This window comes from Bufo bufo, chromosome 5 (genome assembly GCF_905171765.1).
Source record: "Bufo bufo chromosome 5, aBufBuf1.1, whole genome shotgun sequence".
Classification (NCBI taxonomy): domain Eukaryota; kingdom Metazoa; phylum Chordata; class Amphibia; order Anura; family Bufonidae; genus Bufo; species Bufo bufo.
In genome coordinates this window covers 136,443,163-136,467,547 of record NC_053393.1, presented here as the reverse complement: position 1 = coordinate 136,467,547, position 24,385 = coordinate 136,443,163, and the positions used below count along the sequence as shown (strand labels likewise).

General features: G+C 42.2%; 1 protein-coding gene across 2 annotated transcripts in view; it reads right to left on the bottom strand.

Moving 5' to 3' along the window:
* The window catches only part of ST18 (ST18 C2H2C-type zinc finger transcription factor), a 180,858-nt gene that overhangs the window by 69,504 nt on the left and 86,969 nt on the right, over positions 1-24,385 (bottom strand). For both annotated transcript variants that reach the window (XM_040432085.1, XM_040432086.1), the window contains 2 exons: positions 16,730-16,845; positions 3,550-3,612 (listed from right to left, as the gene is read on the bottom strand). In XM_040432085.1, coding sequence (XP_040288019.1) covers positions 3,550-3,612; positions 16,730-16,845 — 179 coding nt within the window. The remainder of the gene's footprint in view (positions 1-3,549; positions 3,613-16,729; positions 16,846-24,385) is intronic.

The following is a 24,385-nucleotide window of genomic DNA, read 5'->3' as shown; positions in this document are numbered from 1 at the left end:
GTCCAGCCTCCATGTATCATCTCAGAAAGGGTATTCAGTGAGGCAGATGGCGTCATCACCCAAATTCAATTAAACTGGATGGCATTGGTACTTCTGGCCAGCTGTCTATAATAATTGTCTCTTTTTAGAAATGTTGTGCAGTTTATTAATGTCACCCACATTTTATTCTTTTATATGGTAGTAGTACTACTGGTGAGCTATCTGTGAAAATTTTCAAAATTTCATGCAGTTCCGTGTCTTAACCAAAATTTTGTTCTATGGTATGATATCCATATTTCTGCCCAGCTTTTTTTTTTATGTTTAAAATTGTCATGTTTTCTAAATGACTTTGGCCATTTCACGGCACATTCCATATTCCCTGATCCCATGGACTTCTGTGCAGGCAGATTGGAACAGTGGCTAGAACTGGCCCTGTTTGCTCTCACTGTAATGTCTTTTACAGCCTACAGTGTCATCTCAGAGAGGGCTTTCAGTGTGGCAGGTGGCGTCCGTGAGTGTGCAAAACATTACTTTTGTAAAAATTAATGAGATATGGATCTGTGAGGATTTTCACACACCTTCGGCTGAGGTCAATTAATAGATCTGCCATTGCTGACAGTGGATATTGATAGCTATCCCACTGCAACTGTCTGCCTGCCTACGATCATGCCATACCATTTGGCTGCTTCCGCCATTGCCACAGCTGCTGTTACTTGCTGCTCATCCTCCTACTGGTGCTTCCATTTTCCCTGCTGCCACTACCATTACCCCAACACAGGCACCACTACTATGACTTCCACACCTACACACACATCTACTTGCTGCATTGTCTGTTGCATGCTGTGCTGCCACTGCTGGCGCTACTGTTGCTAGCACTGTTACCCCCACACACCTTACCCTTTCCACATCCACACTGTACAGCTGCTGCTTCCAAATAAAGGGGAGATTTTTCTAGGCTTGTTCAACTTCAAAACAAACCACTGTTTCTTCTGACAATTAACACTTGTGTGTGTAGAAATATGGTCAGGCATTCTGTCCCAATTAACGCATAATTTTTGGACACTTCTGCAGAACAAGTCACTGTTCCTCTGATATTAATGTGTGTTTGTATAAACAGGGGTAGGTATCTGCCTTCATTAAGGCATAATTTTTGGACACTTGGCCCCAACAAGCCACTGTTCCCCCCCCCCCCCGATAACACAGTGTGTATTTAAAAACCGTATGCTCCTGATAAGAGACAATTATTGAAGCATTTGTTTTATTTTAAAAAGCATAGCAAAAGCAATGGCACAGTGTATTTTTAAGCGCACTGTTTGTTAACACCATCAACCATGCGTTTACCCATAACTAGATATGTAAGTGTCACTGTGACATTATTTGCTCTGTCATTGCGTTCAAGAGCTTAAAGGAGATGGGGAGGAGAGCAAAATTTGTTAGAATATTGGTCCTAGCAAATCAATATACCAATTTTCAGGCAATGAGAGCACATTTGGTTCGTATAGAATCGATTTGGCCATGAATCAATAATAAAAAAAAAAGACAAATTGGACATGAAACAAATTTCAAGAAGTTTGCTCATCTCTACTGTATACTTGTTATTATGCAAACCGGCTACTATGCATATTAGTTTCTTTTTGCTACTAAAGTAGCATTTTGCGAGACTTAAGTAATAACTGTTTATCTTAAAGGGGTTCTGCAGTTTTTTTTAAACTGATGATCTATCCTCTAGTCACGACTAGTATCAATGGCCTGGGCGATGCTAAGCTCTGTTTAATTGAATGGAGCTTAGCTCCGCCCAGGCCATTGGATACTAGTCGTGACGTATCTGTAGAGTTTTTTAGTGCATAGGGTTTAGTAGATAACTGTTGGATGATGGATCAGGCTCTGAAAGATGAGGTTGAAGGGAGGTAAATAGAGAAGAGTTAATTAGGGGATGAGATAGGCCACCCTAACGAAATGTGTTTTTATGAAGCGCCTAAAACAGTAGGAGTGGTGAAGTAACCAAATTGCTTGCTTAGCTGAGAGAAGTTTTTAGAGATGGGAGTGGAAGATTCTGATTATGGTGGATGTTAGCCATAGATCATTGACAGAGCTTGGGTAAGGTGGTAGACAGAGATTAGTGCAAATATATGATATGAAGGGTGCTGCACAGTGGAGAGCTTGGTGAGAGTAAGGAATTTAAATTGAATTCTATACTTATATGGGCAACCAGTGTAATGACAGGCACAGAGTGAAGGCAGCAGAGTAGGGGTTTGACAGAATTTGGCTGCTGCATTCGTGATAGATTGAAGTGGGGAGACTTAAGTAACGGGAAGACTGATTGATAATGAGTTACAGTAATCAAGACGAGAATGGACCAGGACAACAATGAGAGTTTTTCTTATTTCCACAGTAAGAAAATGGCAGATTCTAGAGATGTTTTTGAGGTGCAGGTGACATGAGTGGGCAAGTGACATATGGAGTGAAGAAAAGATCAGCATCAAACATGACAACAATAATGCAGGAGTTATGGTAGGGAAAATTCTGATTCAAAGATTCCATTTCAGATATAGAGAGGGCATGATGCTAGAGACAGCAGACATACAGTCACTTGTGTTCTGTCATAAATATATTGTTGGGTGTCATCAATGTAGAGATGATATTGTAAATCAAATCTACTGACAGTCTGCCTGATAGGGGCTGTGTAGAGAGAAAAGATGCTGAACTCTCAGGAAGCCCAACAGCAAGAGGAAGAGGAGAAGAAGTAGAGCTGATGAATGATACACCAATAGAGCAACCAGAAAGATAGGAGGAAAACTAAGGAAGAACAGTGTTCTTAAAGCCAACAGATTGGAACATACTGAGGAAGAGCTGTTGATCTACAGTTTCAAATGCTGTAGATAGATCCAGAAGAATGAGTAGAGAGTAGTCACCATTGCAGTTAGCTGTACGGAGATTATTTGTCACTTTGGTAATAAGGACTGTTTCTGTAAAGTGTAGATTGTGGAAACCAGATTTTAAACGGTCAAGGAGAGAGTTAATAGAGAGATAGTGGATAACAACGAAAGTTGACCAGGCATTCTAGAAGTTTAGAGATGAAAGGGAGACTAGAGAAAAGTCTATAGTTAGTTGTGCAGAACGGGTCAAGAGACATTTTTTTTTTGTTTTTTTTTTAGTAATGGGGTTATGACAGAATATTCAAAAGATGCTGGGAAGCTACCAGAAGAGAGAAGTTGAAAATTTTAGTGAGCAGTGATAGCTGGGGAGATAGAATGGAGGGAATAGAGTCAATAGTGCAGTTAGTAGGGTTAAAAATAATATGTAATTCATTTAATTTACTGTATATTGGGTCATTCTTATTTTAAGAACACTATGGGACTGTGAGCTGTTTATATGTTGAAGAATTAATGACATGCAAATAATTGTTGGGGGGGGGGAAGTAAAAAACTAATTAGCAATGAAATGTAAACTACATTAGGTATAAAACCTATTTTTTTAAACATAGAGTACTATGACATACTATGTGACTAAGCAGCAAGTAATTGATAAAAAAATAAAAAATAAAAATAAACAACATATTTCTATACATACCTGCGATGAGAAGCATAGTTTCCAGTTACGTGACCGCTGCCATCACACCCCGGAGTTGGACATCTACAAAGCATGAAGAGTAAAATTAATTTAAAGGCTTGAGATTAAATTATGGCATAGGCATCTGACGTGGTTGTATATTGAGAAAGGGCATCACATCATTAATAGTGTTATCTATTTAATCACATAAATGTTCATTTGAAAATACTGTTTTAAATAGGTTATCTAACCTAGAAACCTTGCCCGTGTGCCCTAAAAGGACATATGGATGTCACAGAGGGGAGATCAACTACTGCTCTATCAGCCAGAGCAAAACTCCAATGCACTGATTTACATGATCAACTATTAAATGGACATAGTGTAACCCGCTAGGTGCTGACATCACAAGCCAGGATAAAGGACATTAAACTTAGAATGTCCACTGGACAAGACATTTCAAATTTTTGTCTAAAATTTAAAGTCTTTGTTGCTAAGGGAGGTTAACGTACAGATACCACACACTGCCTGTATCTGTACTTGTTTGACACACCAACATGTTAATGAATGAACAGTCTTTCACCAAATGGACGTTCATGTTGCGATGAACATTCGTTTAAAAAATGCTGCATCTGTAGTTAATAGAAATCTAAATTTAGTTATAATTTAAAGATTTATAACCTTATTAGGCTACTTTCACACTTGCGTTGTTAATCCCGGTAGTGAGATACGGCAGAGGATTACAATATCGGAATTAAATGGATCCGCTTTGATTCTGCACATTAGGATGCATCAGATCCATTAGGATGCGGTTGTGTTAAATCAAAATAGAAAAAAACAGACCCGTTTCCCATTTTTATGACTGGACACAGCTTGCAGTGGTTTTGTGTCCGGTCATAAAACGGAATGCTGACGGAACGGAAGACATCCTGAGGCATCCTGAACGGATATCTTTACATTTAGAATGCATGGGGAATAAACTGAAAATTATTTTCTGTTTTCTCTGCCAGATCTCAACAATGGAAAAGGACAACGCAAGTGTGAAAGTAGCCTTAGAATGTTATTAGTAAGATGCAAAATGGACCTATGCCTGTTCATATGTGTGTTCTAGTCAGTGGGTGGTTATTAAATATATTATTATAGTACATTTGGTTATGAAACAGAGGTTTCATATTTCATTTAGTCATTAAAATACAGAACTTTGGCAAAACTCTTTTCCATCATCATAGACTTGCAGCTGCAGGATGCATTACTGACACATGACCACAAGATGGCACTACACACATTAAGTATAAAATAAATAATTGTGCGTGTGTAATGCTAGAGAAATGGGGTTTAGAGGTTTCTAAAATATGAATTGTCATCCCTTTGTAGAAATGTATGCATGATATAGATTAAACCTACACTTTACTATACACCGAACCTTACTGTGGTAGTAAAGTAGTCACTGAAAAGTTTCTATAGGAACAGCATGCTCTTGTATTGTTGGCACAGTTTTGCTGCTTTTGAGCACAATATTACTATATTATATTACATTATTACTCTAATATTTTCCTGCTACAAAAAAGTTATTGATGTTTAGAAATTGTTAAAAGCTTTGTTGTTGAAAGGCTGATTTCATATAGAGGCATAGACATTTTTTTTGAGCGGACACCTGGATGTTCCGGTTCGACGGGTTCGGCCGAACTTCGGAAAAAAGTTCGAGTTCGGGACCCGAACTTGACCCCGAACCCCATTGAAGTCAATGGGGACCCAAACTTTTGAGCACTAAAATGGCTGTAAAAATGTAATGGAAAGGGCTAGAGGGCTGCAAATGGCGTCAAAATGTGGTTAAGAGCATGGCAAGTGGATAGGGAAATTACTTTAAATAACATAAAATACGTAAAAATAAAAAATTATAATCTTGATCTAGGAGGACCAGGTCCATATGGAGTAGGAGGTTGAGGAGGCGGTGGATGTGGCGGTGTAGGTTGAATCGGCAGTGGAGGAGGAGGAGGTAGCATACACTGGTTTTTGGTTTTAGATTTTATTTTTAAAATTAGGGTACACCCCAAAACATTGGGAAAAATAACCTGTGATAACCCCCTCCAGTCATGCCAAACACACGTTCAGACAATACACTGGCTGCAGGGCAGGCCAGCACCTCCAAGGGGTAAAGGGCAAGCTCAGGCCATGTGCCCAATTTGGAGACCCAGAAGTTGCAGGGGTTGACCCCTGTCAGTCAGTTTGTGTAGGCGTGTGCACACTTACTGCCCCACCATGTCGTACGTCCCCGTGATGTTCACGATCCAATTTGATATCTGCTCTATCAACTTTCGATGTTCTTTTATGCGCCTACCATGGTGATCACAGGTGGTGGGGAATCAGGGTTCCAGGCTGGAGAGGGAGCGTGAGAAAGAGAGACCACATCCAAGGGAGGATACATTTTTTCAAATTTAAAATTAGAGTTGAAATATGGGAGAAATTATTAAAGCATAAAAGTGTGACAACTTTTCAAAGTTTAAGCATTGAATGTAAGGATGTGGTGCGCATTAATTACAGAATAATTTATTCAATTTTATTCCCTGTCACCTATGCATAGCAGGTGTTTATTCACGTCTAAAATTGTATAATGTCAACCCAAGAATGAAATTTATTAAGCTGTCAACTAGGTAGAGGAGGGGTATATTACACCAAAAAATTGGTGAATTTCACCAAAAAATGTAACTGACAATTATTTTATTTTTTTCGGCCTACTAGGTATAGGAGTGGTACATCACACCCAAAAATTGGTGAATTTCACCAGAATATATAACTGACAATTATTATTTTTTTTAACCTGTCTACTAGGTATAGCAGTGGTACTATACACCCAAAAATTAGTTTATTTCGCCAGAAAATGTAACTGACAGTTTTTTTAGTTTTTTTTTACCGGTCCACTAGGTATAGCAGTGGTACTATACACACCAAAATTGGTGAATTTCACACCAAAAATGTAAATGACAAAGTAGTGAAATGATATAAAATAAAACAGGTACAAAAAAAAAATATATGGATTTATGAGGTGGAGTTCCATATGGAGTAGGAGTTTTGAGGAGGCGGTGGACGTAGCAGAGTAGGTGGAAGCGGCGGTGGAGGAGGATGACATAGCCAACACAGGTTTTTGGTTTTAATTAAATTTTGTAAAATTAAGGTACACTCCAAAAGAGTGTGAAATATCCAAAATACAAACATGAGCAATTGCGCTGCAGTATAACAATGACTGCTTAGTGCCGGTATACATGTCCATTCTGCACAAGGTATGGACAAGTCCTGAGAGATCTATGCCTGGTTCATTTTAATGAACGTGAGCTTGTCCACATTGGCTGTGGACAGGTGGCTGCGCTTGTCTATGATGACGCCCCCTGCCGTGCTAAACACACATTCAGATAATACACTGGCTGCAGGGCAGGGCAGCACCTCCAAGGTGTAAAGGGCAAGCTCAGGCCATGTGCCCAATTTGGAGACCCAGAAGTTGAAGAGGGCAGACCCGTCATTGAGTACGTGTAGGCGTGTGCACACATACTACTCCACCATGTTGGTGAAATGCTGCCTCCTGCTAAGGCGTTCCATATCAGCTGGTGGTGCTGGTTGTTGTGGCGTGCTGACAAAGCTTTTCCACATTTCGGCCATGCTAACCCTGACTTTTGAGGTGCTGGCGGTGCCCCAGCTGCATTGACAACCTCTTCCTCGTCTTCTGCCGTAGCCTTGTGCTTCCACTGTGCCCCTGCTGTCAGGTGGGAATGCCACCAGCAGCGCGTCTACCAACGTGCGCTTGTACTCGCGCATCTTACGATCACGCTCCAGTGAGGGAATTAAGGACGGTACGTTGTCCTTGTAACGGGGATCCAGCAGCGTGGCCACCTAGTAATCAGCACAAGTTAGAATGTGGGCAACTCCGCGGTCGTTGCGGAGACACTGCAGCATGTAATCGCTCATGTGTGCCAGGCTGCCCAGAGGCAACGAAAAGCTGTCCTCTGTGGGAGGTGTATCGTCTGTGTCCTCTGTATCCCCCCATCCACGCACCAGTGGCTGGACAATTGTGTACCTTGGGTTTGTGGGTGCAGGAACCCACCCTCGGAGCCACTTGGGAATGACTGGCCGGAAACCATACAAAATGATCCCTCTTCCTCCCTTCCTCCTCCTCCTGTGCCACATCCTCTTCCATCATTGCCAGGAGTGTTTTTTCAAGGAGGCATAGAAGTGGGATAGTAACGCTGAGAACGGCGTTATCGGCACTGGCCATGTTGGTGGAGTACTCGAAACAGCGCAACAAGGAACACAGGTCTCGCATGGAGGCCCAGTCATTGGTGGTGAAGTGGTGCTGTTCCGCCGAGTGACTCACTCGTGCGTGCTGCAGCTGAAACTCCGCTATCGCCTGCTGCTGCTCGCACAGTCTGGCCAGCATGTGCAAGGTGGAGTTCCACCTTGTGGGCACGTTGCATATGAGGCGGTGAGTGGGAAGGCCGAAGTTACGCTGCAGCGCTGACAGGCGAGCAGCAGGGTGAGAACGCCGAAAGCGCGCACAGACGGCCCTCACTTTATGCAGCAGCTCTGACATGTCGGGGTAATTTTTAAGGAATCTCTGCACCCCCAAATTCAGCATATGTGCCAGGCAAGGGATGTGCGTCAAACCGGCTAGTCCCAGAGCTGCTACGAGATTTTGCCTATTATCGCACACCACCAGGCCGGGCTTGAGGCTGACTGGCACAAACGACTCATTGGTCTGTTGTTCAAGGCCCGTCCACAGCTCCTGCACGGTGTGGGGTTTGTCCCCCAAACAGATAATTTAAAAAAAAAGGCCTGCTTTCGTTTACCCCTGGCTGTGCTGAAGTTGGTGGTGAAGGTGTTACGCTGATCAGATGAGGAGCTGGTAGAGGATGAGGAAGCAGAGTAGGAGGAGGAAGCAACAGTAGGAAAACTGAAGCGCCCTGCAATCCTCGGTGGTGGAAGGACATGCGCCAAACTGCTATTCGCCTCAGGCCCAGCCGCCACTGCATTTACCCAGTGTGCTGTTATGGAGATATAACGGCCCTGACCGTGCTTACTGGTCCACGTATCCGTAGTCAGGTGCACCTTGCCACAGATGGTGTTGCGCAGTGCACACCTGATTTTGTCCGTTTGGGATATGGAGAGCTGAACGCTTCCATGTGACATTGTGGAGATGCTTGGTGACCCAGGTGTTGGTGTTGCTGGCAGATCCTCTGTTTGTGGGGTGCCAGGTGGCACTGTCACTCCAGAGGTGGATGAAGAGGCCGCGACTGCAGCAGAAGAGGAAGCAGGAGGAGCCAGAGACCTTTCTTGGTTTTTGAGGTGTCTACTCCACTGCAGCTCGTGCTTTGCACTTAAATGCCTGGTCATGCAGGTTGTGCTCAGGTTGAGAACATTTATGCCTCGCTTCAGGCTCTGATTGCACAGCGTGCAAACCACTCGTGTCTTGTCGTCAGCACATTGTCTGAAGAACTGCCACGCCAGGGAACTCCTTGGAGCTGGATTTGGTGTGCTCGGTCCCTTGCTGCGGTGGGCAGTAGGAGGCGTACTGTCTAGAGGACGGCCGCTCCGCTTTTGCACCCTGCTCCCTCTTCTGCTGTGCTGGTGGCTCTGTGCGACCACCGCCTCTTCCTCCGAACTACATCGGTCACTCGCATGACCTTGATTCCATGTGGGGTCGAGGACCTCATCGTCCTCCACATCATCTTCCACCCAGTCTTCACCCCTGACTTCCTTGTCGGTCTGCACACTTTCGAAAGCCCCAGCAGTTGGCACCTGTGTTTCGTCATCATCCGAGACTAGCTGCGATGGTCCTCCCATGTACTCATCTTGAAAAATGTGGTTGGGCATCGGTGCACTCAATCTCTTCCACTTCTGGGGCAGGGCTAGGTGGATGGCCCTGGTAAACCTTGCTAACAGAGTCATCAAAAAGCAGAAGAGACTGCTGCATGACTTGGGGCTCAGACTGCTTGGCTGATTTGCAAGGGGGTGAGGGGGTCTTTCAGCAGGAGACTTGGTGGGAGACAATGTGAAGGAACTAGATCCATTGTCAGCAACCCAATCTACTATCGCCTGTACTTGTTCAGGCCTCACCATTCGTAGAGCAGCATTAGGCCCGACCAAATACCGCTGCAGGTTTTGTCGCCTACTCGCACCTGAGGAAGGGGTTTCACTTGTGTGTGTAGCTGGCACAGATCGACCCGTCCTCTTCCTGCTACAGGAGCTCCACCAGCAGCACCACTACCTGGGCCACGTCCCTTATTTGACGCTCTCCTCATATTTTTAGAATTTAGGATCTTGCCCTAAATGTGTGTTTAATTAATAGTAGAAAAGAATGACAGACTAGGCCTCAATTAAAGATTTCTTTGCACAAAATGGCTGTATTTCAAATGGCTGTATTTCAAATGCCTAATTCAAACCCCTGTATGTAGAGGTAGTATCTCAGAGGGCCTGAACCTCTGTAGGCCTGAAGTAAATATATCTTTGCACAAAATGGCTGTATTTCAAATGGCTGTATTTCAAATGCCTGATTCAAACCCCTCTATGTAGGGGGGTATCTCACACGGTCTGAACCAGTGTAAGCCTGAAGTAAATATATCTTTGCACAAAATGGCTGTATTTCAAATGGCTGTATTTCAAATGCCTAATTCAAACCCCTGTATGTAGAGGTAGTATCTCAGAGGGCCTGGACCTCTGTAGGCCTGAAGTAAATATATCTTTGCACAAAATGGCTGTATTTCAAATAGCTGTATTTCAAATGCCTGATTCAAATCCCTGTATGTAGGGGGGTATCTCACACGGCCTGAACCTCTGTAGGCCTGCAGTAAATATATATTTGCACAAAATGGCTGTATTTCAAATGGCTGTTTTTCAAATGCCTAATTCAAACCCCTGTATGTAGAGGTGGTATCTCACAGGGCCTGAACCTCTGTAGGCCTGAAATAAATATATCTTTGCACAAAAAGGCTGTATTTCAAATAGCTGTATTTCAAATGCCTAATTCAAACCCCTATATGTAGAGGGAGTATCTCACAGGGCCTGAATCAGTGTAGGCCTGAATTCAATATTGGTACACCAAATGGCGGTATTTAAAATCTCTGAATGTAACCAAAATGTATTAAGGGTGTATCTCACAATGACATCTGCATAAAAGGCTGCCAACTAAATTTTTTGTGCCAAAATGAGTGTTTGTTTAAAAACTGAATTTGACAGCAGTATACACTCACCTAAAGAATTATTAGGAACACCATACTAATACGGTGTTGCACCCCCTTTTGCCTTCAGAACTGCCTTAATTCTACGTGGCATTGATTCAACAAGGTGCTGATAGCATTCTTTAGAAATGTTGGCCCATATTGATAGGATAGCATCTTGCAGTTGATGGAGATTTGAGGGATGCACATCCAGGGCACGAAGCTCCCGTTCCACCACATCCCAAAGATGCTCTACTGGGTTGAGATCTGGTGACTGTGGGGGCCATTTTAGTACAGTGAACTCATTGTCATGTTCAAGAAACCAATTTGAAATGATTTGAGCTTTGTGACATGGTGCATTATCCTGCTGGAAGTAGCCATCAGAGGATGGATACATGTTCTCATTCTGTTTACGCCAAATTCGGACTCTACCATTTGAATGTCTCAACAGAAATCGAGACTCATCAGACCAGGCAACATTTTTCCAGTCTTCAACAGTCCAATTTTGGTGAGCTCGTGCAAATTGTAGCTTCTTTTTCCTATTTGTAGTGGAGATGAGTGGTACCCGGTGGGGTCCTCTGCTGTTGTAGCCCATCCGCCTCAAGGTTGTGCTTGTTGTGGCTTCCCAAATGCTTTGCTGCATACCTCGGTTGTAACGAGTGGTTATTTCAGTCAACGTTGCTCTTCTATCAGCTTGAATCAGTCGGCCCATTCTCCTCTGACCTCTAGCATCCACAAGGCATTTTTGCCCACAGGACTGCCGCATACTGGATGTTTTTCCCTTTTCACACCATTCTTTGTAAACCCTAGAAATGGTTGTGCGTAAAAATCCCAGTAACTGAGCAGATTGTGAAATACTCAGACTGGCCCGTCTGGCACCAACAACCATGCCACGCTCAAAATTGCTTAAATCACCTTTCTTTCCCCTTCTGACATTCAGTTTGGAGTTCAGGAGATTGTCTTGACCAGGACCACCCCCCTAAATGCATTGAAGCAACTGCCATGTGATTGGTTGACTAGATAATTGCATTAATGAGAAATAGAACAGGTGTTCCTAATAATTCTTTAGGTGAGTGTATAAGCCTGTAATTTCACACGTGCTGATGCTGCAAGGCCTGAAAATAGTGTTTTTTTTGTTTTTCAAACCCCAGATAATAATGGGTGTATTTCTACATCTGACTAATACAGATGTTGTAGATTGCCAAAAAAGTCTTTTTTTTGCTAACAGAATATGAAATCTGTATATATTAAACTTGAATTTAACACTTGCAGATCTGGAAAATACAGGTTTTTTTTTAAAATAAATAGTATGTTTTTCAAACCCCAGAAAACTAACAGAATATGAAAGCTGTATATATTAACCCCTTAAGGACTCAGCCCTATTTCACCTTAAAGAGGACCTTTCACCTGTATAAACTATGTGAACTGAGTATGCTGCCATATAGAGCGGCGCCCGGGGATCTCACTGCACCTACTATTATCCCCGGGCGCCGCTCCGTTCTCCCGCTATAGGCTCCGGTACCTTTGCTTTTTAAGTTATAGTAGGCGGGTCTTCCCTTGTCCTGTGGGCGTCTCCTTCTCCTAGGCTGCAGCGCTGGCCAATCGCAGCGCACAGCTCACAGCCTGGGAGAAAAAAACCTCTCAGGCTGTGAGCTGTGCGCTGCGATTGGCCAGCACTGCAGCCTAGGAGAAGGAGACGCCCACAGGACAAGGGAAGACCTGCCTACTATAACTTAAAAAGCAAAGGTACCGCAGCCTATAACGGGAGAACAGAGCGGCGCCCGGGGATAATAGTAAGTGCAGTGAGATCCCCGGGCGCCGCTCTATATGGCACCATACTCAGTTCACATAGTTTATACAGGTGAAAGGTCCTCTTTAAGGACTTGGCCATTTTTTGCAAATCTGACAAGTGTCACTTTAAGTGCTGATAACTTTAAAACGCTTTGACTTATCCAGGCCATTCTGAGATAGTTTTTTCGTCACATATTGTACTTTATGACACTGGTAAAATTAAGTAAAAAAAAAAAATTTTTATTTATAAAGAAAATACCAAATTTACCAAAAATTTGTAAAAAATTGCAAATTTCCAAGTTTCAATTTCTCTACTTCTATAATACATAGCAATACCTCCAAAAATAGTTATTACTTTACATTCCTCATATGTCTACTTCATGTTTGGATCTTTTTGGGAATGATATTTTATTTGTTGGGGATGATACAAGGCTTAGAAGTTTAGAAGCAAATCTTATAATTTTTCAGAAATTTAAAAAATATATATTTTTAGGGACCAGTTCAGGTCTGAAGTCACTTTGCGAGGCTTACATAATAGAAGCCACCCAAAAATGACCCCATTCTATAAACTACACCCCTCAAGGTATTCAAAACTGATTTTACAAACGTTGTTAACCCTTTAGGTGTTCCACAAGAATTAATGGAAAATAGAGATACAATTAAAAAATTTCACTTTTTTGGCAGATTTTCCATTTAAATATTTTTTTTCCAGTTACAAAGCAAGGGTTAACAGCCAAACCAAACTGAATATTTATGGCCCTGATTCTGTAGTTTACAGAAACACCCCATATGTGGTCGTAAACCGCTGTACGGGCACACGGCAGGGCGCAGAAGGAAAGGAATGCCATATGGTTTTTGGAAGGCAGATTTTGCTGGACTGTTTTTTTTGACACCATGTCCCATTTGAAGCCCCCCTGATGCACCCCTAGAGTAGAAACTCCATAAAAGTGACCCCATCTAAGAAACTACACCCCTCAAGGTATTCAAAACAGATTTTACAAACGTCGTTAACCCTTTAGGTGTTCCACAAGAGTTATTGGCAAATGGAGATGAAATTTCTGAATTTAAACTTTTTGGCAAATTTTCCATTTTAATCCATTTTCCCAGTAACAAATCAAGGATTAACAGCCAAACAAAACTCAATATTTCAAAAACTGATTTTACAAACGTCGTTGACCCTTTAGGTATTCCACAAGAATTAATAAAAAATAGAGATACAATTTCAAAATTTCACTTTTTTGGCAGATTTTCCATTTTAATAATTTTTTTCCGGTTACAAAGCAAGGGTTAGCCAAACAAAACTCAATATTTATGGCCCTGATTATGTAGTTTACAGAAACACCCCATATGTGGTCGTAAACTGCTGTACAGGCACACGGCAGGGCGCAAAAGGAAAGGAATGCCATACGGTTTTTGAAAGGCAGATTTTGCTGGACTGTTTTTTTTGACACCATGTTTCATTTGAAGCCCCCCTGATGCATTTCTAGAGTAGAAACTCCAAAAAAGTGGCCCCATTTTAGAAACTACGGGATAGGGTGGCAGTATTGTTGGTACTAGTTTAGGGTACATATGATTTTTGGTTGATCTATATTACACTTTTTGTGAGGCAAGATGACAAGAAATAGCTGTTTTGGTACCGTTTTTATTTTTTGTTATTTACAACATTCATCTGACAGGTTAGATCATGTGATATTTTTATAGACCAGGTTTTCACGGATACGGCGATACCTAATATGTATACTTTTTTTTTATTTATGTAAATTTTACACAATGATTTCATTTTTGAAGCAAAAAAAAAATATGTTTTAGTGTTTCCATAGTCTGAGAGCCATAATCTTTTCAGTTTTTAGGCGATTACCTTGGGTAGGGTATGATTTTTGCGGGATGAGATGACGGTTTTATTGGCACTATTTTGGGGTGCGTGTGACTTTTTGATCGCTTGCTATTACACTTTTTGTGATGTAAGGTGACAAAAAATGGTTTATTTAGCACAGTTTTTATTTTACATTTTTTACGGTGTTCATCTGAGGGGTTAGGTCATGTGATATTTTTATATAGCCGGTCGATACGGATGCCGCGATACCAAATATGTATACTTTTTATTTATTTATGTAAGTTTTACACAATAATATAATTTTTGAAACAAAAAAAAAATCATGTTTTAGTGTCTCCAAATTCTGAGAGCCATAGTTTTTTCAGTTTTTGGGCGATTATCTTAGGTAGGGTATAATTTTTTGCGGGAGGAGATGACGGTTTTATTGCCACTATTTTGGGGTGCATATGACTTTTTTATAGCTTGCTATTACACTTTTTGTGATGTAAGGTGACAAAAAATGGTTTATTTAGCACAGTTTTATTTTTTATTTTCTCACGGTGTTCATCTGAGAGGTTAGGTCATGTGATATTTTTATAGAGCCGGTCGATACGAACGCGGCGATACCAAATATGTATAATTTTTTTTTAATTTATGTAAGTTTTACACAATAACAGCTTTTTTCAAACAAAAAAAATGATGTTTTAGTGTCTCCATATTCTGAGCCATAGTTTTTTTATTTTTTGGGCGATTGTCTCAGGTTTTTATTTTTTTATTTTTACGGTGTTCATCTGAGGGGTTAGGTCATGTGATATGTTTATAGAGCCGGTCGATACGGACGTGGCGATACCTAATATGTAGACTCCCCCCCCCCCCCCCCCCTATTTTTTACCAATTTTTTTTTTACTTTATTTGGGGAAAATGTCGTTTTTGTTTATTTTTACTTGAAACTTTAATTTTTTGGGGGGGAAAACTTTATTTTTTAAACTTTTTTTTTCACTTTATTTTTTGTCCTACTTTGGGACTTGAACTTTGGGGGGTATATTCCTTAACAATGCATTCCAATACTTCTGTATTTGAATGCATTGGCTGTATGAGTAATACAGTGTGTATTACTCATACAGCTTCTGGGGCCTGTGAGATCCAGGGGGCTGGATCTCACAGGCTCTACACCGGCAGGCAGCGCAATGCCTTCCTTAGACATCGCGCTGCCTTCCATGCCATCGGGTCCCCCCCTACAGCCGCATGGGGACCCGATGGCACCGCCGCACAGCCGCCGCAACCGCACGTAAAGCCGATCGCCGATACGGGGGGGTCACATGACCCTCCCGGCGTTGTGACAGGATGCCCGCTGAATGATTTCAGTGGACATCCTGTTGCGATTAACCCCCGCCGCGCCGCAATCGCGATTTAAAGTTAGGACGTACCGGTACGTCCTGAGTCCTTAAGGACTCGGGAAATGGGGCGTACCAGTACGTCCTAAGTCCTTAAGGGGTTAAACTTGAATTTAACACTTGCAGATCTGGAGAATACAGTTTTTTGAAGAAAAAAAAATGTGTTTTTCAAGCCCCAGAAAATGATGGGTGTATTTCTACCTTAAATTGCACACTGACTAATACAGATGTTGTAGATTGCCCCAAAAAATTGGGATTTGGAATGTCCCAAAAGCTCAGATGCAGTGCTGGTGCACTGAGCATGCATAAAATGGCCGCCGCCACCACCCACCTAACTAACAGAATTCTAAATGTTAGTATTTTTTGGTCAATGAGCTCAGTGCAGGGTAAAACGATTGTGCCCTGCACCCACACAACTATTTGTCTGTAGATTGCTGAGTTAGATTCTCTCCTATGCTGTCCCTGAAATCACAAGTCCAGCAGCATCCTCTCCCTACACTTGTAACAGCAGAGTGACGTTCAGCGCTATGTGACCCAAGCTTATATAGAGGCTGGGTCACATGCTGCACTGGCCAATCACAGCCATGCCATTAGTAGGCATGGCTGTGATGGCCTCTTGGGGCAAGTAGTATGACGCTTGTTGATTGGCTGCTGTGCAGCCTTTCAAAAAGCGCCAAGAAAGCATCGAACCCGAACTTTTACGGAAATGTTCGGGTCCAGGGTCCAAAAATCCTAAAGTTTGGTACGAACCCGAACTTTACAGTTCAGGTTCGCTCAACCCTACTCCATACTAATCAAATGAAGAAAAATATTTATTGTGGCAGGTTTTATCATATGTCATATGGCTGATGTATTCTTCCCTAGAAGTATTGCTTTTAGGACAGAATATCTGCGATATATGCTACCTGATCTCTGAGCCCCGTCGTGTCTATGAAACCTTAGGAGTTATCTGCAAAAATAATTCATTTTGTTGTTATAGTGAAAATTGTACATAATTTACATACGTAATTAATTCCTTTTTCATGTCTCTTGAGTGAAACTTGGTTTTAGGACTTGGCATAGAGACATCCCCAGAAAATTTGGCTTCATCTGTGTTTTCTGAGCAGCTCACATGATCCAGCTGAAAAAAAAAAGGGAAAAATATATATAAAATATTACATCTGTATTTTATCTATTTATGCACAGCAAGGATTAAAGGGAGTAATAACTAATAATAGTTTTATACATATAAGTGTGTAATCACTATATAAATGAAAAGTTACCCAATTTTCTAAAAAAAAACAAAAAAAAAACTGTTGCAATTCCCCACCATTTTCTGGATATTTGTTTGGTATGCAGACTATGCAGTCCTCAGTGGTTGTGACTGAAAAAAAATGCTGTTAAAAACGGACACACTGTCAATTTTCATGGCAATTTGCATCTCTGTGTGCATCCATTTTCTGGTGATATATCCATTTTTAATAGTCATTTTGCATCTGTTTGGATGTAGATCATTGGCCTAAATTTTGCTGCAATGTCCTCAGTATATATAATGTGCCCCATAGTGCCACCTGGACATCCAATGCCCCCCCCCCCCCATAGTGCCCCAGTATATCTACGTGCCCCCCATAGTTCCCCAGTATGTACAGTATATGTGTCTCCAGTAGTGCCGAAATATCCTTTTAAAAAACCCTCACCTTACCACTTGCTCTACACTGAAGGTAGCAGGACCCTACAATGCCAGTGTGATCATGTGACAACACAACACTGGGAGCGTAATGTCCTGCAGCTTCCAATGCGGAGCTAGTGTTCTCTTACATGCAACGGGTGAGGTATTTTTTTTTTACTTTAATCAATGAAAGGCCAGTTTATCACATAGTATCTGATTTCAGTAGACTCCATCTGGCCACTAAAATATGTCAAATTTTTGATGGCCTCCATTCACTGGCCAATAAAAAAAATGACGAATGTGAATAGCCCCATAGACTTTAATTGGTTCTAAGCAAACTATCAGGAAGATTTGCACAGCTGCTGCTGAGGTGTTCCACTCACAGAGCATTGTCTAGACTAGGTACAATTGTATCTACACCTCAACTGACAGCAGGAACAGGTATGTGCAGCTTCACAGAGGGCAAATATATATACACTTCTCAAAAAAAATAAAGGCAACACAAAAATAACACATCCTAGATCTGAATTAATTAAATATTCTTCTGAAATACTTTGTTCTTTACATAGTTGAATGTGCTGACAACAAAATCACACAAAAATAAAAAATGGAAATCAAATTTTTCAACCCATGGAGGTCTGGATTTGGAGTCACACTCAAACTTAAAGTGGAAAAACACACTACAGGCTGATCCAACTTTGATGTAATGTCCTTAAAACAAGTCAAAATGAGGCTCAGTAGTGTGTGTGGCCTCCACGTGCCTGTATGACCTCCCTACAATGCCTGTGCATGCTCCTGATGAGGTGGCGGACGGTCTCCTGAGGGATCTCCTCCCAGACCTGGACTAAAGCATCTGCCAACTCCTGGACAGTCTGTGGTGCAACGTGACGTTGGTGGATAGAGTGAGACATGATGTCCCAGATGTGCTCAATTGGATTCAGGTCTGGGGAACGGGCGGGCCAGTCCATAGCATCAATGCCTTTGTCTTGCAGGAACTGCTGACACACTCCAGCCACATGAGGTCTAGCATTGTCTTGCATTAGGAGGAACCCAGGGCCAACCACATCAGCATATGGTCTCACAAGGGGTCTGAGGATCTCATCTCAGTACCTAATGGCAGTCAGGCTACCTCTGGCGAGCACATGGAGGGCTGTGCGGCCCTCCAAAGAAATGCCACCCCACACCATTACTGACCCAATGCCAAACTGGTCATGCTGGAGGATGTTGCAGGCAGCAGAACGTTCTCCACGGCGTCTCATGTGCTCAGTGTGAACCTGCTTTCATCTGTGAAGAGCACAGGGCGCCAGTGGCGAATTTGCCAATCTTGGTGTTCTCTGGCAAATGCCAAACGTCCTGCACGGTGTTGGGCTGTAAGCACAACCCCCTCCTGTGGACGTCGGGCCCTCATATCACCATCATGGAGTCTGTTTCTGACCGTTTGAGCAGACACATGCACAATTGTGGCCTGCTGGAGGTCATTTTGCAGGGCTCTGGCAGTGTTCCTCCTGTTCCTCCTTGCACAAAGGCGGAGGTAGCGGTCCTGCTGCTGGGTTGTTGCCCTCCTACGGCCTCCTCCATGTCTCCTGATGTACTGGCCTGTCTCCTGGTAGCGCCTCCATGCTCTGGACACTACGCTGACAGACACAGCAAACCTTCTTGCCACAGCTCGCATTGATGTGCCATCCTGGATAAGCTGCACTACCTGAGCCACTTGTGTGGGTTGTAGACTCCGTCTCATGCTACCACTATAGTGAAAGCACCGCCGGCATTCAAAAGTGACCAAAACATCAGCCAGGAAGCATAGGAACTGAGAAATGGTCTGTGGTCACCACCTGCAGAACCACTCCTTTATTGGGGGTGTCTTGCTAATTGCTTATAATTTCCACCTGTTGTCTATCCCATTTGCACAACAGCATGTGAAATTGATTGTCACTCAGTGTTGCTTCCTAAGTGGACAGTTTGATTTCACAGAAGTGTGATTGACTTGGAGTTACATTGTGTTGTTTAAGTGTTCCCTTAATTTTTTTGAGCAGTGTATATATATATATATATATAGAGAGAGAGAGAGAGAGTAAGAAAATAAAACGCTAAAAAGTTATAGTACATTTTATTTGTACAAAAAACTTTCTAAATTGAAACTGGAAAGTCCCTATTAGAGTCCTAAAATATATTTTAATATACAGAGATTAAGGTTTGTCTTTGTTTTAGATATTTTTTGTGCTATACTTATGCCTGTGCCTAGTCACAAGTTACCTACAAGCACATGGTTGTATATAAACGGTGTAGCCTCAATGCCGTGTCATCTATATGACATTATTTTTATGCCTTCACATGGCATTGTCAAAGATGTACTGTATATTGTATTGTACAGTGACAATAAAGGCATCTTATCTTATCTTATCTTATCTATATCCTGAAGGTCGAAAAGCTCAGTGTGCAGATAACAATCAGCCTTTTCATCTCTCTCTAGATGACGCTCTCCTTGACGACTCTCCTCTCAGGCGTCTCTATTCAATCTTTCCAAACTCTCCTCTCATCACTCTCCAAAATAACTGTTCCTCACAGCCCTACTCCTTGTCAGCACCAAGTTCCGCACCTCCTTTCTAGCCCTTTTTAAAATGGCTGACTCAGGATGTCTGAGCATGCTCAGTGCACTCAGACACATATAGTAATATATTCACTCTACATAGTTAGATGCATAACGTAAAACCAACCTCCGTTACATATCAAACATAGTATACAGGGTATACAGATAATAGGACAGGCGGCACTATATACCACAGACATGTTTTCCCCTCTTATATACACAGCTCTATCCATTTGTGTAGTGGACGATGCTTATTACTGTAGCGCTGCTCCTATTCAGTGAGGTAAGTGCTGCAGTAAGCAGAGAAATGGATGAAGCTGTGTAGTTCCGGTGTCGATTCTGGCTCTGGAGCTTCTGCAGCTATTTCACTCCTCAGTAAGGAATAAATAGATGAGAAAAATAGGTAAAGTCTCTGGACATAAGTATTGGTGAAGTTTTTTTTTCAGAATAGCAAATAAAATCATAATCCTTGACCAAATGAATCCAAACCTGCTTAAAGGGGTTGTGCAGCCAGTACAGATTGATGACCTATCTTCAAATCGGCAAGAGTCCAACCCGCCCACTGTCACCAGTCATTTGTTGGAAGAGCACTCATCTGAGCGCTGCTTTCTCTTCAAGATTACTCTGCACGTCATATCGCTATTGCAGGGGGCTCAGTGTAAATAAAAGTGCTCGGCCCATTTAAGTGTACCTTGTGTTTCTCATGACTGTAAGGGCCCATTCACGTGACTGCATATTTGTGTCCGCATCCGTTCCACGATTTTGCGGAACAGATGCAGACCCATTCATTTCAATAGGGCCGCAAAAGATGCAGACAGCACACAGTGGGCTGTCCACATCCATACTTCCGTTCTGAGGCCCCACAAAAAAGACAGACCATGTCCTAGGCATTTCTATCATAGGGATGGCCGCTCCGTAAAATACAGAACGCACACGGCTGGTATTCCTGTTTTGTGGATCTACAGTTTGTGGACCGCAAAACGCATACGGTCTCCTGAATGAGCCCTGATTTGAAGTTTCAATCCAGTCTTCTGTGCTTTGAAGGGGTTGCACAGCCAGGCCATATTGATGACCTATCCGCAGGAGAGGTAAGTGTGACAAGCACTTGTAAATGCTCAGTGGTGTCTTTACAAGCAAAACGGCGCACCATGTAATCTTGAAGAGGAAGCAGCACTTACATGAGAGCCGCCTCTTTTTCAAACAGCTTATTGGTGGGGGTGTCTGGAGTGGGACCCCTGCCGATCAGATATTGATGACCTATTCTGAGGATAGGTCATCAATATATATCTGCTGCAGAACCTCTTTAAAGCACCAAAGACTGGATTGAAGCTTCAAATTACAGTCATGAAAAACACCCTCTTTGAATTCTATGCTTTTATATATCAGGATATAATAAAAAAAAGTTGGTCCTTAGAAGTTCCTAAAATGTGAAAGACTGATAAAGTCACACGCAAAAAAATGATTACTTCACATTATTGCTGCTAAAGGTGGTTCTACAAACTAAGTAATTCATGGGGTTTACTATGGACAGTTATTGGAAGAGTTGACAGCAACAGTAGATGGATGTCATTGCAGAAATAATTGAGAAGCTTGTCTGATGAACTTCACTCACATGGTAACTAGAACCTGAAATGAATTCCACAACAGTTCTAATTATTGTTGAGCGAATCAAAGTCAAACAATTTCAGGAAAAATTAGATTTTCCGCAAATCTGGGATGACTATAATGTCATCATGCTGGCACGCTGTCCGAGCGCCGTGATGTCATCAGTGATGACTAGTGTTCCGCAAAGTTCTTTAAAATTCGGTTCTTCTGCTTCGCCGAATTTTACAAAAAAAATAGCTTAGTGACGAATTACGTCATACGTCACTGCGCATGAGCTTTTACGCATCTTCAATTTGCTCAACACTAGTGATGATGTCACTACACCCAGCCAACGTAATGGAATGTTGTGCGATGTCTTCAATCAAGATGGCAGTAGCGGTCGCTATGCGAACAAAAGGATACGTTTTTTTTTTTTTTTTTCTAATTTTTTTACCCTGCTTAACCCCTGAAAGGCTTAAATGGTAGCCTCAGATGCCGTGATCAGCAAGATAAACACGGCATCTGAGGGGTTCAATGACAGGGACCGTTGCAATTGCCATTTGCTGTCATTACGCCTTCTACATACAAAGTGCGCTTCACGACAAAGTAATTTGTCACTAATCAAATTTCTTTGTGAAATTCGGCAAACAGCCATATCAAATTTTTCCTAACTTTGCTCATCTTTACTTATATAATAAAAGTGTAATTAAATGTTGCGAGAGAACTTCTGACAGAAACTTGAGAAGAATGTATCGGTAATCACTATTAAATCCATCAATGTGGGAAAATGTTGAATCTTTGCTGACCAAGATTTTGCAACTGTCATTTAATTAATTACTTTTTGTAATGTGTAGGGGAAATGACAATGAAAGTTTTTCTAGTATACTTTATTAACGGGGCTATTCCATGAGTAACCTAAAATATGAAAACCAGATATCATATAGTACAGTCTCTTTCTTATAAACCTAGAACCAGCCCTGTACCCCACACAGATCCAGAAATCTCCCCATTCATTGCTGCAATTGCACTTCCAGATTTATTTCAAGCTGGCAGCTCAGGGGGTGAGCACTTTCTCAGGGGGCATGTTGTGCTACAGCTGGTGGCAGCCGAAGGAATGGAACTGAGCATGTGTGTCAAATTCAGTGAACTGGACAGAGAAGTTAGAAAAAGGGCAAACAGCAGTTGGCGCTATACAGATAGATTTCAGTTACCGGTAATGACTCAGTGGCTATAGTACATTTTTAATTACATGCAATTACAAAAGTATTCAGATCCAGGTGCTGGTTTGAAAAATTTGAACATTTTTCATGGGACAACCCTTTTAAGTGAATTTGTATGGCTGAAATGTAGAGGGGATGGACAACAGCAGTCTGTATCTTGTCCATCCTGTTAACACTTCAGCAGTCTCTTCATGAGCTCCATTCCTACAAACACACAAATCTTATCAGTGTTATGTAAGATCATAGTTATTGACAGGCAGAGAAGAGACAAGAGCGGAAGCAGATCTGTAGCTCAGTGTTCTGAATCAGGGGCAAACTGGGAACTTAAAATGGCCCAGGATAAAATACTAAAAGTGGTGCTGTTTTGTAGTTGGGTCCAAATTGATGGAAGGCAGGGCCAGCAATACCATATTGTGGCACATTATACCACCCCAACAAAGCCAGATACCACAGTCCATCACAAAATGCTGCCAGCAGCACAAAATACATCCCCAAAAACTTTCCCTGGCCGGCCATGAGGAGGGCGTAGGTGGGCCCCTGGGCATCGGCCCACCGGGAAATTTCCCTGTAAGGTCTTTGGCCAATCCGCCACTGTTCTGATGTAACCTGTCCTGCTATGTGATTAGGGTGGGTTTTGTCCACCTTTCATTTTCCACAGCTCCTTTGGAAGATGAAAGGTGGAATCTGATTGGTAGCTATGCGCAACTAAGCTAGTTCTACAGGGTGGGCCATTTATATGGATACACCTTAATAAAATGGGAATGGTTGGTGATATTAACTTCCTGTTTGTGGCACATTAGTATATGTGAGGGGGGAAACTTTTCAAGATGGGTGGTGACCATGGCGGCCATTTTGAAGTCAGCCATTTTGAATCCAACTTTTGTTTTTTCAATAGTAAGAGGGTCATGTGACACATCAAACTTATTGGGAATTTCACAAGAAAAACAATGGTGGGCTTGGTTTTAACGTAACTTTATTCTTTCATGAGTTATTTACAAGTTTCTGACCACTTATAAAATGTGTTCAATGTGCTGCCCATTATGTTGGATTGTCAATGCAACCCTCTTCTCCCACTCTTCACACACTGATAGCAACACCGCAGGAGAAATGCTAGCACAGGCTTCCAGTATCCGTATTTTCAGGTGCTGCACATCTCGTATCTTCACAGCATAGACAATTGCCTTCAGATGACCCCAAAGATAAAAGTCTAAGGGGGTCAGATCAGGAGACCTTGGGGGCCATTCAACTGGCCCACGACGACCAATCCGCTTTCCAGGAAACTGTTCATCTAGGAATGCTCGGACCTGACACCCATAATGTGGTGGTGCACCATCTTGCTGGAAAAACTCAGGGAACGTGCCAGCTTCAGTGCATAAAGAGGGAAACACATCATCATGTAGCAATTTCGCATATCCAGTGGCCTTGAGGTTTCCATTGATGAAGAATGGCCCCACTATCTTTGTACCCCATATACCACACCATACCATCAATTTGTTTCTTCCAACAGTCTTGGAGGGATCTATCCAATGTGGTTTAGTGTCAGACCAATAGCGGTGGTTTTGTTTGTTAACTTCACCATTCACATAAAAGTTTGCCTCATCACTGAACAAAATCTTCTGCG